The sequence below is a fragment of the Rhinatrema bivittatum genome, chromosome 15 (genome assembly GCF_901001135.1).
Source record: "Rhinatrema bivittatum chromosome 15, aRhiBiv1.1, whole genome shotgun sequence".
Lineage (NCBI taxonomy): Eukaryota > Metazoa > Chordata > Amphibia > Gymnophiona > Rhinatrematidae > Rhinatrema > Rhinatrema bivittatum.
In genome coordinates, this window is record NC_042629.1 from 28,133,309 (window position 1) to 28,146,120 (window position 12,812).

The following is a 12,812-nucleotide window of genomic DNA, read 5'->3' on the forward strand; positions in this document are numbered from 1 at the left end:
ACAAACGCATTCCCCTCCGATGACTCTGGGGATAGGATTCTGCTGTCAGCTCCCTTCTCCACAGGCAGATCAAACTGCAGAGAGCTGGAGAAACGTGAAGTCCATTCATGCAGAACGCCGACAGCTCCATCCAGCTGAGGCTGCTCAGTGAGATCATCACCCGGTGACACTCTGGGGAGAAGCTAACTGCAGTGGTCTCGGGTCTGGAGGGCTTAATGATATCTCACCAGGCGAAAGCAAAGCTCCTCTCTCCGCCACACCAATGGGGCTAGAAGCCCCCAAATCTGAGGTAAGGATAACAAACTCAATGATGGAGCGCTGGTCTGAAGGGAAAGAGGGTTCAGAAGGAAAAACCCGAACTTTCCCTTTTCTCTTATGAGGCATAATGGAGGAAAATAATAATGGAGGAAATTTAGATTATAAGCCCTCTGGGGATAGGGAAATACCTACAGTACCTGAATGTAATCCACTTTGAAGCGCTGAAAAAAGTGTGAAAAACAGAATATAAAATTTAAAAAAAAAAAATTGGATAAGGAAATCTTAAGAAAAAATCAGAGCAGTGAGAGATGCATCCACTCATGCAGCCATCTTGATACCCCCTGGGAAACTGTTTCATTTGTTCCATTTTTGCATTCATGAACCACACAAAAACTGTTTATATACTATTTACATTTTTCGGAGCGTGACCTAAATACCAACTCCATTAAAGTACACCTTGATGCAATTGAAACATATCACTGGCATTTACAAGGAAGACCCATCTCTGTACAGCCTCAAGTTTCCAGATTCATGAGGGGCTTGCTTCAACTGAAGTCTCCTATAAGTCACCTGCTATCTCTTGGAATCTCAACTTATGACTTACTCAACTGATAAAAGCTCTATTTGAGCCTATGAAATTTAGTATGATCAGGCACATAACTTGGAAGGTCATATTTTTCATGGCATTCGCTTCAGAGTCAGTGAGCTTCAGGCCTTAGGGACTTTTTCACTGTAACATGCTGCCTACCGTGGGGTGTTGGCACAGTGGTTGGCACCCCTTATCTCAAGGTTCTGTGTCCAGCATAGTTCCCAGCATCCTGATCCTCTGAATTATCCTGCAGCTCTGTCTAGGGCTCTCAACAAATCAGTATTTTTATAGGCCCAGTGCACAGGATTTCTTATGGGTGCACTCTGATGACATCATCACTGCTCTCCTATAAAAAGGAAGCTAAGTCCTTGGAGCCAATACCTGAACAACAAGTTTTGGTTCTGTGTGTTTCTGTGCTTTGCTTTAGTTTTGCTGCCTTTCTCCTGTGATGTGGCTTGATTCCTAACTCTGCTTTGTCCGCTGCCTGCCCTGGCCATTGCTTGCCCCAACCTCTTGCTTGCTCTTGACTGTGATTGAAAAGTGTGAAAGCAGAATATTAAAAAAAAGGAAAAAAAAATCTAAATCTTCTTGACTTTGCACAAACTTTGCCTGCCTCTACCCTGCCTGTCTGACTACACTTTTGCTTCCTGATTCTCTTCTGCTGCCTTGGTCCTGACTGTCAGCTCTGTAAGTCCACCCTCTAGAATATGAGATCCTCCTTATAGTAAGTTTTATCAGAATAAGGTGATGATGTCCCATGTTTCTGCTGAAGATGATATCAGATTTCCTATTTAACCAATCAGTTGTTCTTCCAACATTTTTTCCATTCTCACAAAGATGAACTTGACCTACACACTTTGGATTGACAGAGTCCTTGCCTTCTACATGGAGCAAACCAAAGCCCTTAGAAAGTGCATTCAACCTTTTTGTTTCGGTTGACCCAAACATGCTTGGATTTGTTGAGGCCAAATGTACCATTTCTAATTGAATAGAAAATGACATCTCCTTCTGATATGCCAAAGTAGATCATATTAAGACTCCGAATGTTAGAGCCGTGGCCACTGTTACCCATCTCAGACCCAACTCATTGAGGAAATTAGCAAAGCTGCGATTTGGACTTCCATCCACACATTTCTTTCATAATTGCCTGAATTGCTGAACTTTTGTGCAAGAAAAGGTTATATCAGTCTGTCCTTCATGGCCTCCTTCGGATGCAGCTTCAGTCTTCTCAGTGCCCATTTTTATGGTGTTGGGTTGTTTCAACTTCCCTCGCTCCTTCCGAAAAAACTGTAAAGGGGCTAGCCCCACAAGAATATAAAAATATCTTCTTCTGCCCATTGATGGTTTTTCCCTTTTTTGCTGGAAAACTACCCTTAGCTAGGGATTCCCACGTGTGTAGCTGATATGTCCTACTTGATGGAGAAATAAGTTGCTTACCTGTAGCTAATGTTCTGCATAGCAGCAGGATAAGCTACACATTCTCCCCTGTTGGACTTGGCTTTGTTAAGCTATTGTACAGGATTGAGCAGGCTAATGTTGCAGAGACTATGTAAGGAGTTTGACCTTTGCTAAGAAAAGCTTTCAAGGCTTTTCCAAAGTTATACAGGAATTTTTGTCGGCACCGTAAGATGACATCACCTACTCTGTGACTGATTATGCTGGCTTTTTACAGAGAACACCCACTGAACAACTTAAGTTTTCCAGAAATGTTGTCAAATGAACAGAACATTTAATTCTGATGCATATGCGTTCAGAATACTATTCTATAAAGTGAATATAAACTTGTGGAAATGACTTATATGGGCATAACATTCTAATATGTTTTTTGATTTCACATATAATAGACTTTTGCAAAGCAGCTAGATTCAGTTTTAGATACAGTATAATTTTACTATGATACAGTCTATAGAGGTACATTATGTGGATTGGACAGAATTTTTCAAATACCTAGAGAAAATAGCCTGCCAGTGCCTAGTTATGTAGATTTGGACCCTATTTTGTTTAGTTCTGACATAACAACTGTGGTTCTTTTCAACTTTTTCAAACTTTGATGCGGTAGATTTTCTGTGTGCTTCTGAGATACAGATTTAAACAGTAAAGTGGCTTCCGTCAGTTCGCAGAGATTATTGGAGACTGTGATCATTTTTGAAGAATTTTGGAGGTTCCTATCAGTTCTAAGTTATTGAACAATATATTTTGCTAACCCCCGTTTGTTTTTCACTGTAGACCTGCAGGACATGTCTATGATGATGCTGAGAACTCGTGGCCCAGAAAAGCTCCCAACAAGCTATAACTTACTACTTCACACTTCTGCATCAGATTCTGACAAACTAGAAGTCTTTCATTCTCAAAGTAAGTATGTCCAAACACTTTCCTCTCTCATCCCCATCCCTAAAGCATTTTCTTTCTTTCTGGAAACTTTTAGATATTAGTTGTACACTCGTTTCACCCTGTGATCTGTTAATGGATAAAATAAACAAAAATATGAATTATCACTGGTTTAGAAAATCAGTTTTGTAGCCATTCATGCACGGCGATAACTCCAAATTTTCTATGCACATGATTTGTTTTGAAAATTTGTGTGTAAGTGTCCAATTACTTGCATAATCGCATTTGTACAAATTTATACCTGCTCTATGGAGGATGTAACTTATGCAGGTGAACTTATGTGCATGCTTTTTAAAATCAAGATTATATGTGTGTAAGTCTCAACTCCACCTCCTGGAATGCCTCTTGCCAGTTTGTGTAAAAGTGTGTGCGAAACCAGGTTGCAAATTTACTTTTACCTGAACTGAGCCACGGGCTATTTTAGTACAACCATTTGCTCACATAAAACTGGGTTTTATCTGCATAATATAAAATTTGAAAATTTAGCCCATCAATTATAATGTAACTACATATATCACAAGTGGAATTTATCTTTTTAACACATTTGTCCATTCTTTATGTAGCCCATTGTAACTTGTAGAATAATAGTTATTTGGAGTACTATACATAATGGGGCAATTGTATGTTTTTGTGAAAGAACATATGTGTATGTGTGTGAGAGCATATACATTGTGGGTGAGAGAGCATGTGTGAGAACATGTGTATGAGAACGTGTGATCATGTGTGTGAAAAAGCATTATGTGAGAGCATCTGTGTGAGTGTACATATATGACAGCATATATGTATGTGTGTGAGAACGTGTGAGCATCTATATTTGTGAAAGAACATGTAAAAGCATGCATGTGTGGAAGAGCATATGAAAGCATCTGTGTGTGAGAGCATGCATGTGTGTGTGAAAACATCTGTGAGTGAAAGCATGAGAGCATCTATGAGTGTGAGAAAGAGCATGTGTGAGAGCATCCGTGTGTACGTAAGAGAGAGAGAATGAACATGTGTATATAAGAGGAGGAAAATCCCCCTTCTTGCCCCTCCCCCCCCCCACACACACTAATCCAGGGCAATTTCAGGATGACTGGAAATCAAAAGTTGCCAGGTATAGAAAGTGGGGATTTTAAAAATCTTTCTTAGTTTTAATTATTGGGTGTTACTTGATGTATTTACAATTTTTAAATATTTTATTGATGTTTGTGAAATTTTGTATAATTTTTGTATGAGTTTTTAATAGCTGTTATTCTATTCATCAGCTGTTTTTTAAAATATTTATTCTTATTAGTATGTTTTTACTATTATGATAATTATTATTCTATGATTTTATTGTTTTGAGGAATAGAATTTCTGTTTTTCCATTTTTGCACTGCATAGTGTTTGGCTTGTTGCAGTTTCCAGTTCAGTTTTTGTTTCATGTTTCTGTTTATACTTTATGGTCTCTTTATTCTGTATTTGGTGAGGATCTCCCTGTATTCTGCTGGCATGTAGCTTGTTCTGCTGGCATACAGCCTGGTTTGTTCTGTTTTCCTAATAGGAGATGTATTACTATTTAGGGCCTGGTGAAATATTTGCATCGTTGCTTTTTCATATTTAGGTTTTTTACTGTTTGAGTGCTGGTAGTTAGTTCTCTTTTTAGTATGGGAAGTTTACTGTAATGTAATTATAATCAGTTTACTCTGGGCTTTCTGCAGGCAAAGCCCACATCTGCATTACAATAGGCCTAATACCATATGCACTTCAAATGTGTTTATTGCAGGGTTGTGATTGTTTTTTTGTAATCTCAGAAGACTATACTTTCAATGTCCTTTTTCTTGTAAAATTGATTATTTTAAATGCAGAATTTTTAATTGTGTGTGGTGATGGCGGGGGGGGGGGGGGGGTTAGGGGGGTGCATGTGCGCAGGCGCAAGGCTGTAAAGTTCACCTGTGGTGCCAATTGCCCTTGCAGTGGCTTAGAGAGAGTTTGCCACACACAGACCTGCACCATTCACCCATCTCCCACTTCTGCAGGGGAGAATGCTGGGGGAAAAGTGGGAGACAGGTTATAGGATTCCTGGGAGCGTGGCAGGGTTGCCAGCTTAGAAATATCATTACTGACACTATCTGCCAATCTGCCACTCCTCTGGGAACTCTGACCCCTGCTTCCCCCCTTCCATAGCATTTGAAATGACTGAAGGGGGGGGGGGCGCTATCTCATCCCTCGCCTCAGGCAGCAGTTTGCCTCGAGCTGTCCCTGGGAAGGGGTGCATGCTTTATAAACTGTGTACTTCACTGCTCCCTCCCAAGCTTTCCCTATTAGCATGGAGATTGCACTGGCTAACCGGCCATACCCAGGGTTATTTTTGCATTGCTTGATATAAAATAAGAGCATTGCAAGTTTATATTATACTTTACTACCGTACTTTTCCCTTTTCATGTTCTGACTGGACTTGCTGTCTACTTACACAATACTAGTAAACGGGATAACCACTGTTTTATTCTGGTGTGATGATTTTATCTGGTCTGTGGTGCCACAAGTGAGAGGTTGTGTGGGAAGGGCACAGAATGGTGGTATCGGGGTGACCGGGACCCTGTCTCATCCCCCACTCAGGACACAAACCCAAAGATAAATCATATTAGTAAATATAATTTCTCATGTGGTACTCCCCACGCCATCCTATAGGGGTAATTCATAGTCCACACCAAGGGTGGGGGATGGGGCCCACAAAGGTAATTATCCCCCTCCTTTCAGCCCCTTGAAAGTTCAAGAATGCCTGGGCTGGATAGAAGGCTATCTACAAAATTGCTTTTTAGCCTTCTGAGAGATTTACAGTTGCATAAAGTAGCTGCCTTAACCAGAGTGGGAGGGGGAGAAACAGCAGAGATAGGGTAGGGAGATTGACCAGACAGGAAATAAGTGTTGCCAGAAATTAGAACATAAGGGCTGTGTAGCCATTCTCTTCAAGACCCGCAAGGGAAAGGGTTGGAGTAAGGCTGGAACTGGCCATAGAGCCTTCTCATGTTAGCCCTGGACTCCTGCAAAAATCTGTTCCTAGTTATGCCTCTGCTCCAGCAGCCCTGCATTCCTACTGAGAAAATCTGCTTGCAGGCCATGCAGTTTAAAATTTTGCTGCAGGGATGGTAACAGGGATTAGTTCCCCTGCGCCTTTAACCCTTTGCTGCATCAGTACGTGATCTGAACCTATGTATAAAGTTATGTCACATTGTTCACTTGTTATTTTATACAGTCTATTGCTCTTGTTTGCCAGTTTCCGGCTACTTCTTTCCTGTTCTCTGTAGTCCCATCCCCGGTACCTGTTTGATGTATTTTCCACCTTCAGTTCTGATGTAAACTGGTATGATATAACTTCTAATACTGGTATTTAAAAAAAGCTTTAAATAAATAAATAACTTTCAACCCGGCACGCAAGCGTGCTTTGGCATGTGTGCATTGTCCCGCGGCCAGATATGTGGCCATTTTATAACCCTTGCGCATGTATGTGCACACGTTATAAAGTAGCCTGGGCGTGCACATGTGCACAGAATTTTAAGCAGGTGCACAACTAGGCACACAAATCCAGATTCTACCACGTAAATCAGGGTATTTTATAATGGGTGCATGTCCACGCAATTGTCAGTTTCACCGATTCAACCACCAGTTCACCAGTTAAGAGCTAGGTCCTCCAAACCCTCCTGGTTTGATAGCATGCCCTCCCCCAGTTATCCCAGCCCCTTTAAACCCTTCCGAAATGGTTGGCTATTTTGCTTCTTTACGTTTACGCTTGCTCCATAGAAGACATAAAATTATGCAGCAGCGGATCTGGGTACACGTCAAGGCACATAAGTATTTATGTGACCATTTCAGCCACGCCCCCAAATGCCTTTGCCCTACCCAGACTAAATCAAGTGAGATGTGCACACCGTGCAAGATATGTGTGCATCTGGGTGAATTTTAAAATTTGGTGGGAGCACACGAGCCCGACCTGTGCTTATAAAATTCTCTTTTTAGGGAGTAATTTTGTAATAGCTCACATAAGAAAGTTAGCAGATATGCACACAAGTTACACCAGGTTTGAAAGTGAACTCACATGAGCAGGTTTTCTTTGAAAATTATCCCAACAAAACAACCTGCATTGAATTACAACTGCTAATTTGAGCACATGAAATTTTCAAGGAAACTTACATGTATACGTTTGAAAATTCAAAAGTATGCAGGCAAGTCCCTACCCCTCCTCGGCTCTGCATGTGGGAATGACTCTGCTCAGTCCAGGCAAAGGGATGTGTATATCGTGTGGGTCATTTTTTAACAAGCCATTTGCCATGTCTCTGGGTAGAGCACTGTCTCACATGTGGAACATGCCTTTGAAAATTATGCTGAGAGAGGATAATTTTCAGAAGACCACGAAGGGCTAAATTTTGTATGTGCAAAGGACACACAGGTTTGGCCTAAATTTTCAAAATATACTTAAGTCTGCTTTGCAAATTACAAGTACCTGTGGAAGACGGCGCAGCACATAAGCAGGCATTTTTACCTGCTAGTTAATGCGTACAAATGGATTTATGCTCATTCTTTTGAGAATCAAAAGAATGAGCATAAAAAATGCACAGAAATGCTATCCCCACTACAACTCTTTAAAGTACACGTAAAAAGTATGGGCCGGATTTAATAGATACGCGTGGGCGTAGATTTGTGCACGCATCCCCGGCACGCACAAATCTACGCCCAATTTTATAACATGCGCGCACAGCCACACGCATGTTATAAAATCCAGGGTCAGCGTGCACAAGGGGGTGCACACTTGTGCACCTTGCGTGCGCCAAACCCTAGGGGAGCCCCCATGGTATTTCCCCGTTCCCTCCAAGGCCGCTCCAAAATCGGAGTGGCCTCGGAGGAACTTTCCTTCCACCCCCCCCCACCTTCCCTTCCCCTACCTAACCCGACCCCCAGCCCTATCTAAACCCCCCCCCCGTCCTTTGTTTAGTAAGTTGCGCCTGCCTCTGGGCAGGCGTAGGTTGCGCACGATCCCCTGGCATGGCCGCTGTGCAGGAGACCTCGGTCCCGCCCACGCCCCACCCACTCCCCGCCCCTTTTTTCAAGCCCTGGGACATGCGCGCGTCGCCGAGCCTATGCAAAATAGGCTCGGAGCGGGTATTCGGTGTTATACACGTAACCCTTTTAAAATCCGCCCCTATGTGCACATACCTTTGCATGCATAATCCCCAAGGCAATTTTCAAAGCACAAGTTACGCATACAAAGCCAGGCTTTATGCGTGTAAATGCGTTTGAAAATCAGGCCCATAATGTATAAAAATCATGACATGGATTTTAACATGGGTATTAACCTCATTCCTTTCTAACACCCGTTATGGCAATTATACTCACGAATGGACTCTGACTCTTCCAGGATAAAGCACCTTTAAGCTTTAACCCGTATGCTCTATGGTATCACTTTATATTTATTTCCTGCCTTATCTTCTTTCCAGCTTGTTGCAAGCTTCCAAGTTCTCTTACCCTGTTGATTGTAACTTTGACTCATTCCTACCTATTGTTTACCTTTCGTATACTTGAATTGTTACCCCAGTTATAGTCTTGTTAATTGTAAACCGATCCGATATGGTTATTTACTATGAAGGTCGGTATAAAAAACTGTTAAATAAATAAATAAAATAACATAGTTTCTTTGTTTTGTTTAGACAAACAGTACTCATATGTGCTGGGCAAGAAGAAGCTGCATTACAAAATCAGATACACTGGAACAACTGAACACAAGTTCTTTGTTGAAGGACTCTGCTTTCCAAACAATGGTTTTCCTGGACTGCTTTCCATCAACGTCAGTCTTCTGGAGACCATGCCTGAGGTTCGAGTAAAAGGGAAGAAGTGTGTGTGTGTGTGTGGGGGGGGGGGGGGGGGGGGGGGGAGGGAGTAGGGAGTGTCATAGTAATAAAACCTTCCAGTAACTCCCAGAGGAAATGTTAAGTGTTTTTTGTTTGGTCAATTTTTCTTTATATTCTTTTTTTTATAATGTAATTTATTTAATTCACAAAGTCTTGCTTTGCTGCTGCATTTTGTTTCTTTGTGCTTTTTTCAGTAAGAAAATAGTAAAGTAGTGAAGACTACAGTTATCACTTTTGCCCATAGGTTCAGAGACATAAGAACATAAGTGCCATGCTGGGTCAGGCCAAGGGTCCCTCGAGCCTGGCATTCTGTCTGACAGTGGCCAGTCCAGTCACTTTAGAAGTTCCTGGCAGATCCTATTAGGAAAGTCCATTCCATTGTGCTTGCTCCCAGAATAAGAGTTGAAGAAAACCAAGTTTATCTGTGCTCCAGAAATTTGCTCAAATCGTTTTAAAACGTAGCCATATTACTATCTATGTATTTACTTACTAATTAGAAGGACATTAAAAGGAGTTTTGAGAGTTAAATGTCTGCATGAGGCATGGAAAGAGTTTATAAATACCATCTTGAAAGTCCAGATAAAATGTATTCCACAAGTTAAAACAAAAGCTGAAAGAAGAACAAATATCTGACCTCTTAGTGGTGGCCCTGTTTATGTACTTGCTATTGCTATTGGTGCTTTATCTTTAAGAATTTGGTATTGTGTATATTTTATAGGGTTTTTTTCCCCTGTGGTGAAGATTTGTTTGGGATCTCTTGTGGATCCTGGGGGGGGAAGGAAGAAAGGAGCTTCTTTTATTTCACTTGTTATGGGCTAAAGTCAATATGCTGCTTGTAGAAATTTAAAGGTGCCTAGCATAAGGGAGGATAGGAGGATTGATAGGTGCTTGACCATCCCTTCTCAATGTTTAAATGCAAATATATTATCTAGGCAAAATGTTCCTTCATTCACATTGATAAAAGCTAGCGGTTAGTGTAAATAGTGGATACAAATGGCCAAAGCTTTATTTGACATTATTCAAAATATTCATACAACAGAAGCACAATCCCCTCACTATTATCAAATTCCGAAAAAAGAGAGGAAACTAATCCAGTTACTACAAATCACTCATATCCAATTATTTAACTAATAGGGACAACGTCATCAGACTCTTAGTGCAATATTTTTAATCCACTGTGTCTCGCCACGCAATAGGCCGCAAACAGCATCAGCTGTTTAATAGCACTGTAATGTAATCACTTGACGTTGTAACCCAACCCTTCACCACCATTTATTTGTCTCCTAAACCCAAATTCTCTCTACCATCAATAATTTTTTATTTTATTTCATTAAACTAACAAACTGACAAGCTTAATATTAAAAATACTTAGCTCCCTTTAGCATTCCAAAACACTGTCCCAACATGGACCATGTTTCGGCTATCTCCAGCCTTCGTCAGGGGACACCTCATATCAGCATATCTTATAGACGCCTTCTTTACGCAAATTCATTCACCTAAAATAAAAACACTATTAAAAGACATCCTCATCCAAAAGAATAAATCCACCATCCTTTCATATATAACCCTGTTAGCCTTTCTACTCCCTATTTCTAAAAATCCAACGACACTTACCGGATGAAAGGTCAATGAAATCTTTACTGTAAAGTAGAATCAAATATACATCAAAGTGTTCCGATTTCTTTCTACACCCGTTCCTTTCTCCGGTATAATGGCACCACAGCATTTCAAATCACCTTCACTTCCTCCTAACTTTTATCCTCACTCCCCTCCCCGGAAGTCAAATCTGTCAATCTGAATTGTGCTCGCCAACATACCCACCTTCAAAGGGCCAAAATCAGAACACAGACCAATCTATTTCCTTATTCAACCCCCCCTGGGGTTACCGTATTGTAATAATGTATCCACCTCTGCTCCTTTTGTAATAGAACATTATCAAAATCCCTGCCCCGTAATGACGGCTTTGGTTGCTCAATTACTGCAAATCTTAAATTGTCAAAGGAATGTCCGTATGTTAAACAGTGTTGCACTAACGGCACCTCAACGCATTGTCTCACTATTGAACTTCTGTGTTCCACCATCCTAACTCTTACATTTCGCTTCGTTTTCCCAATGTATAAAAGGGGGCAGGGGCACCATATCCCATAGATTACACCCATCGCTGAACAATCAGTGTAAATTCTTAAACGAAATTTACCCCCCTTAAAAAAAGGCAAAACTTCCCCACTGAAAGATTGATCACACACGGAGCACTTATTACACGGGTAATGTCCCCTTACTGTATTTTCTTGCAAAAAATTGATCTTAACCTCATCATCAAAATTTGAGTGTACTACACTATCCCTAATATTCCTGCCTCTTTTAAGCGCAAGTCGAGGGACATTATTAAATATATGGTGTAATCCCAACAAATGCCAATGCCTCCTTATACTCTTCTGTATACGATAAACATGAGGAGAGTAGGGCAATACCCAAACCGTTCTGTCACCATGCGCATCCTGCCCAGACCTTACTGAAGGAACCAACAGTAAATCTCTATTGACCCAACGGGCCCTTTTGTAAGCCCTTTTAAGAACATTCATAGGATAACCTCTCTGACGAAACCCCTGTATCATTTCTTTTGCCCTAAGTTTGTACTCATTAATATCTGAATTTATTCTTCTCAGTCTTAAAAACTGACCAATGGGCAAATTCGATCTCAAATGCTGAGGGTGACAACTCTCATATCTTAACAAAATATTTTTATCTGTGGATTTACGAAACAATGTAAATTCAAAACCCCAATCTATTTTAATAAAGACATCCAGATATGCCACCCCAATTTTACTAAATTCGGAGGTAAATTGGAGGTTCGGATCACGTTTATTCAACCATCGAATAAAGGCATTAAAAGTTTCCTCCTCCTCCTTGCCAAACAATCAAAACGTCATCTATATAACATTTCCATGTTCTGATATTAGCCCTAAATGGATTCTAGACCAACCAAGTAGCCTCAAAATTGCCCATATACAAGTTGGCCACATCAGGGGCCATCAATGCCCCCATTGCAATCCCCTTGGTTTGCAAATAATATTTTCCATCAAACAGAAAATTATTATACAACACCATATCCGCCAATGCTGTTATAAAGTCCATCGGTATCCGATTTACAGACTGTGTTTCCCTTAGGACACTCTCAATAATATAACTAGCATCATTTTGTGGTATGTTTGTATACAGGGCAACTACATCCACTTTGGTGTATATTTGATTCTACTTTACAGTAAAGATTTCATTGACCTTTCATCCGGTAAGTGTAGTTGGATTTTTAGAAATAGGGAGTAGAAAGGCTAACAGGGTTATATATGAAAGGATGGTGGATTTATTCTTTTGGATGAGGATGTCTTTTAATAGTGTTTTTATTTTAGGTGAATGAATTTGGGTAAAGAAGGCGTCTATAAGATATGCTGATACAAGGTGTCCCCTGACGAAGGCTGGAGACAGCCAAAACATGGTCCATGTTGGGACAGTGTTTTGGAACGCTAAAGGGAGCTAAGTATTTTTAATATTAAGCTTGTCAGTTAGTTTAATTGAAATAAAATAAAAAAATTATTGATGGCAGAGAGAATTTGGGTTTAGGAGACAAATAAATGGTGGTGAAGGGTTGGGGTACAACGTCAAGTGATTACATTACAGTGCTATTAAACAGCTGATGCTGTTTGCGGCCCATTGCGTGG

At 40.7% G+C, this 12,812-nt stretch overlaps 1 protein-coding gene across 2 annotated transcripts in view; it reads left to right on the forward strand.

Moving 5' to 3' along the window:
* LOC115076588 (protein-arginine deiminase type-2-like) overlaps window positions 1-12,812 on the forward strand; it is a 113,255-nt gene that overhangs the window by 35,449 nt on the left and 64,994 nt on the right. For both annotated transcript variants that reach the window (XM_029578187.1, XM_029578189.1), the window contains exons 6-7: window positions 3,074-3,199; window positions 8,896-9,059. In XM_029578187.1, coding sequence (XP_029434047.1) covers window positions 3,074-3,199; window positions 8,896-9,059 — 290 coding nt within the window. The remainder of the gene's footprint in view (window positions 1-3,073; window positions 3,200-8,895; window positions 9,060-12,812) is intronic.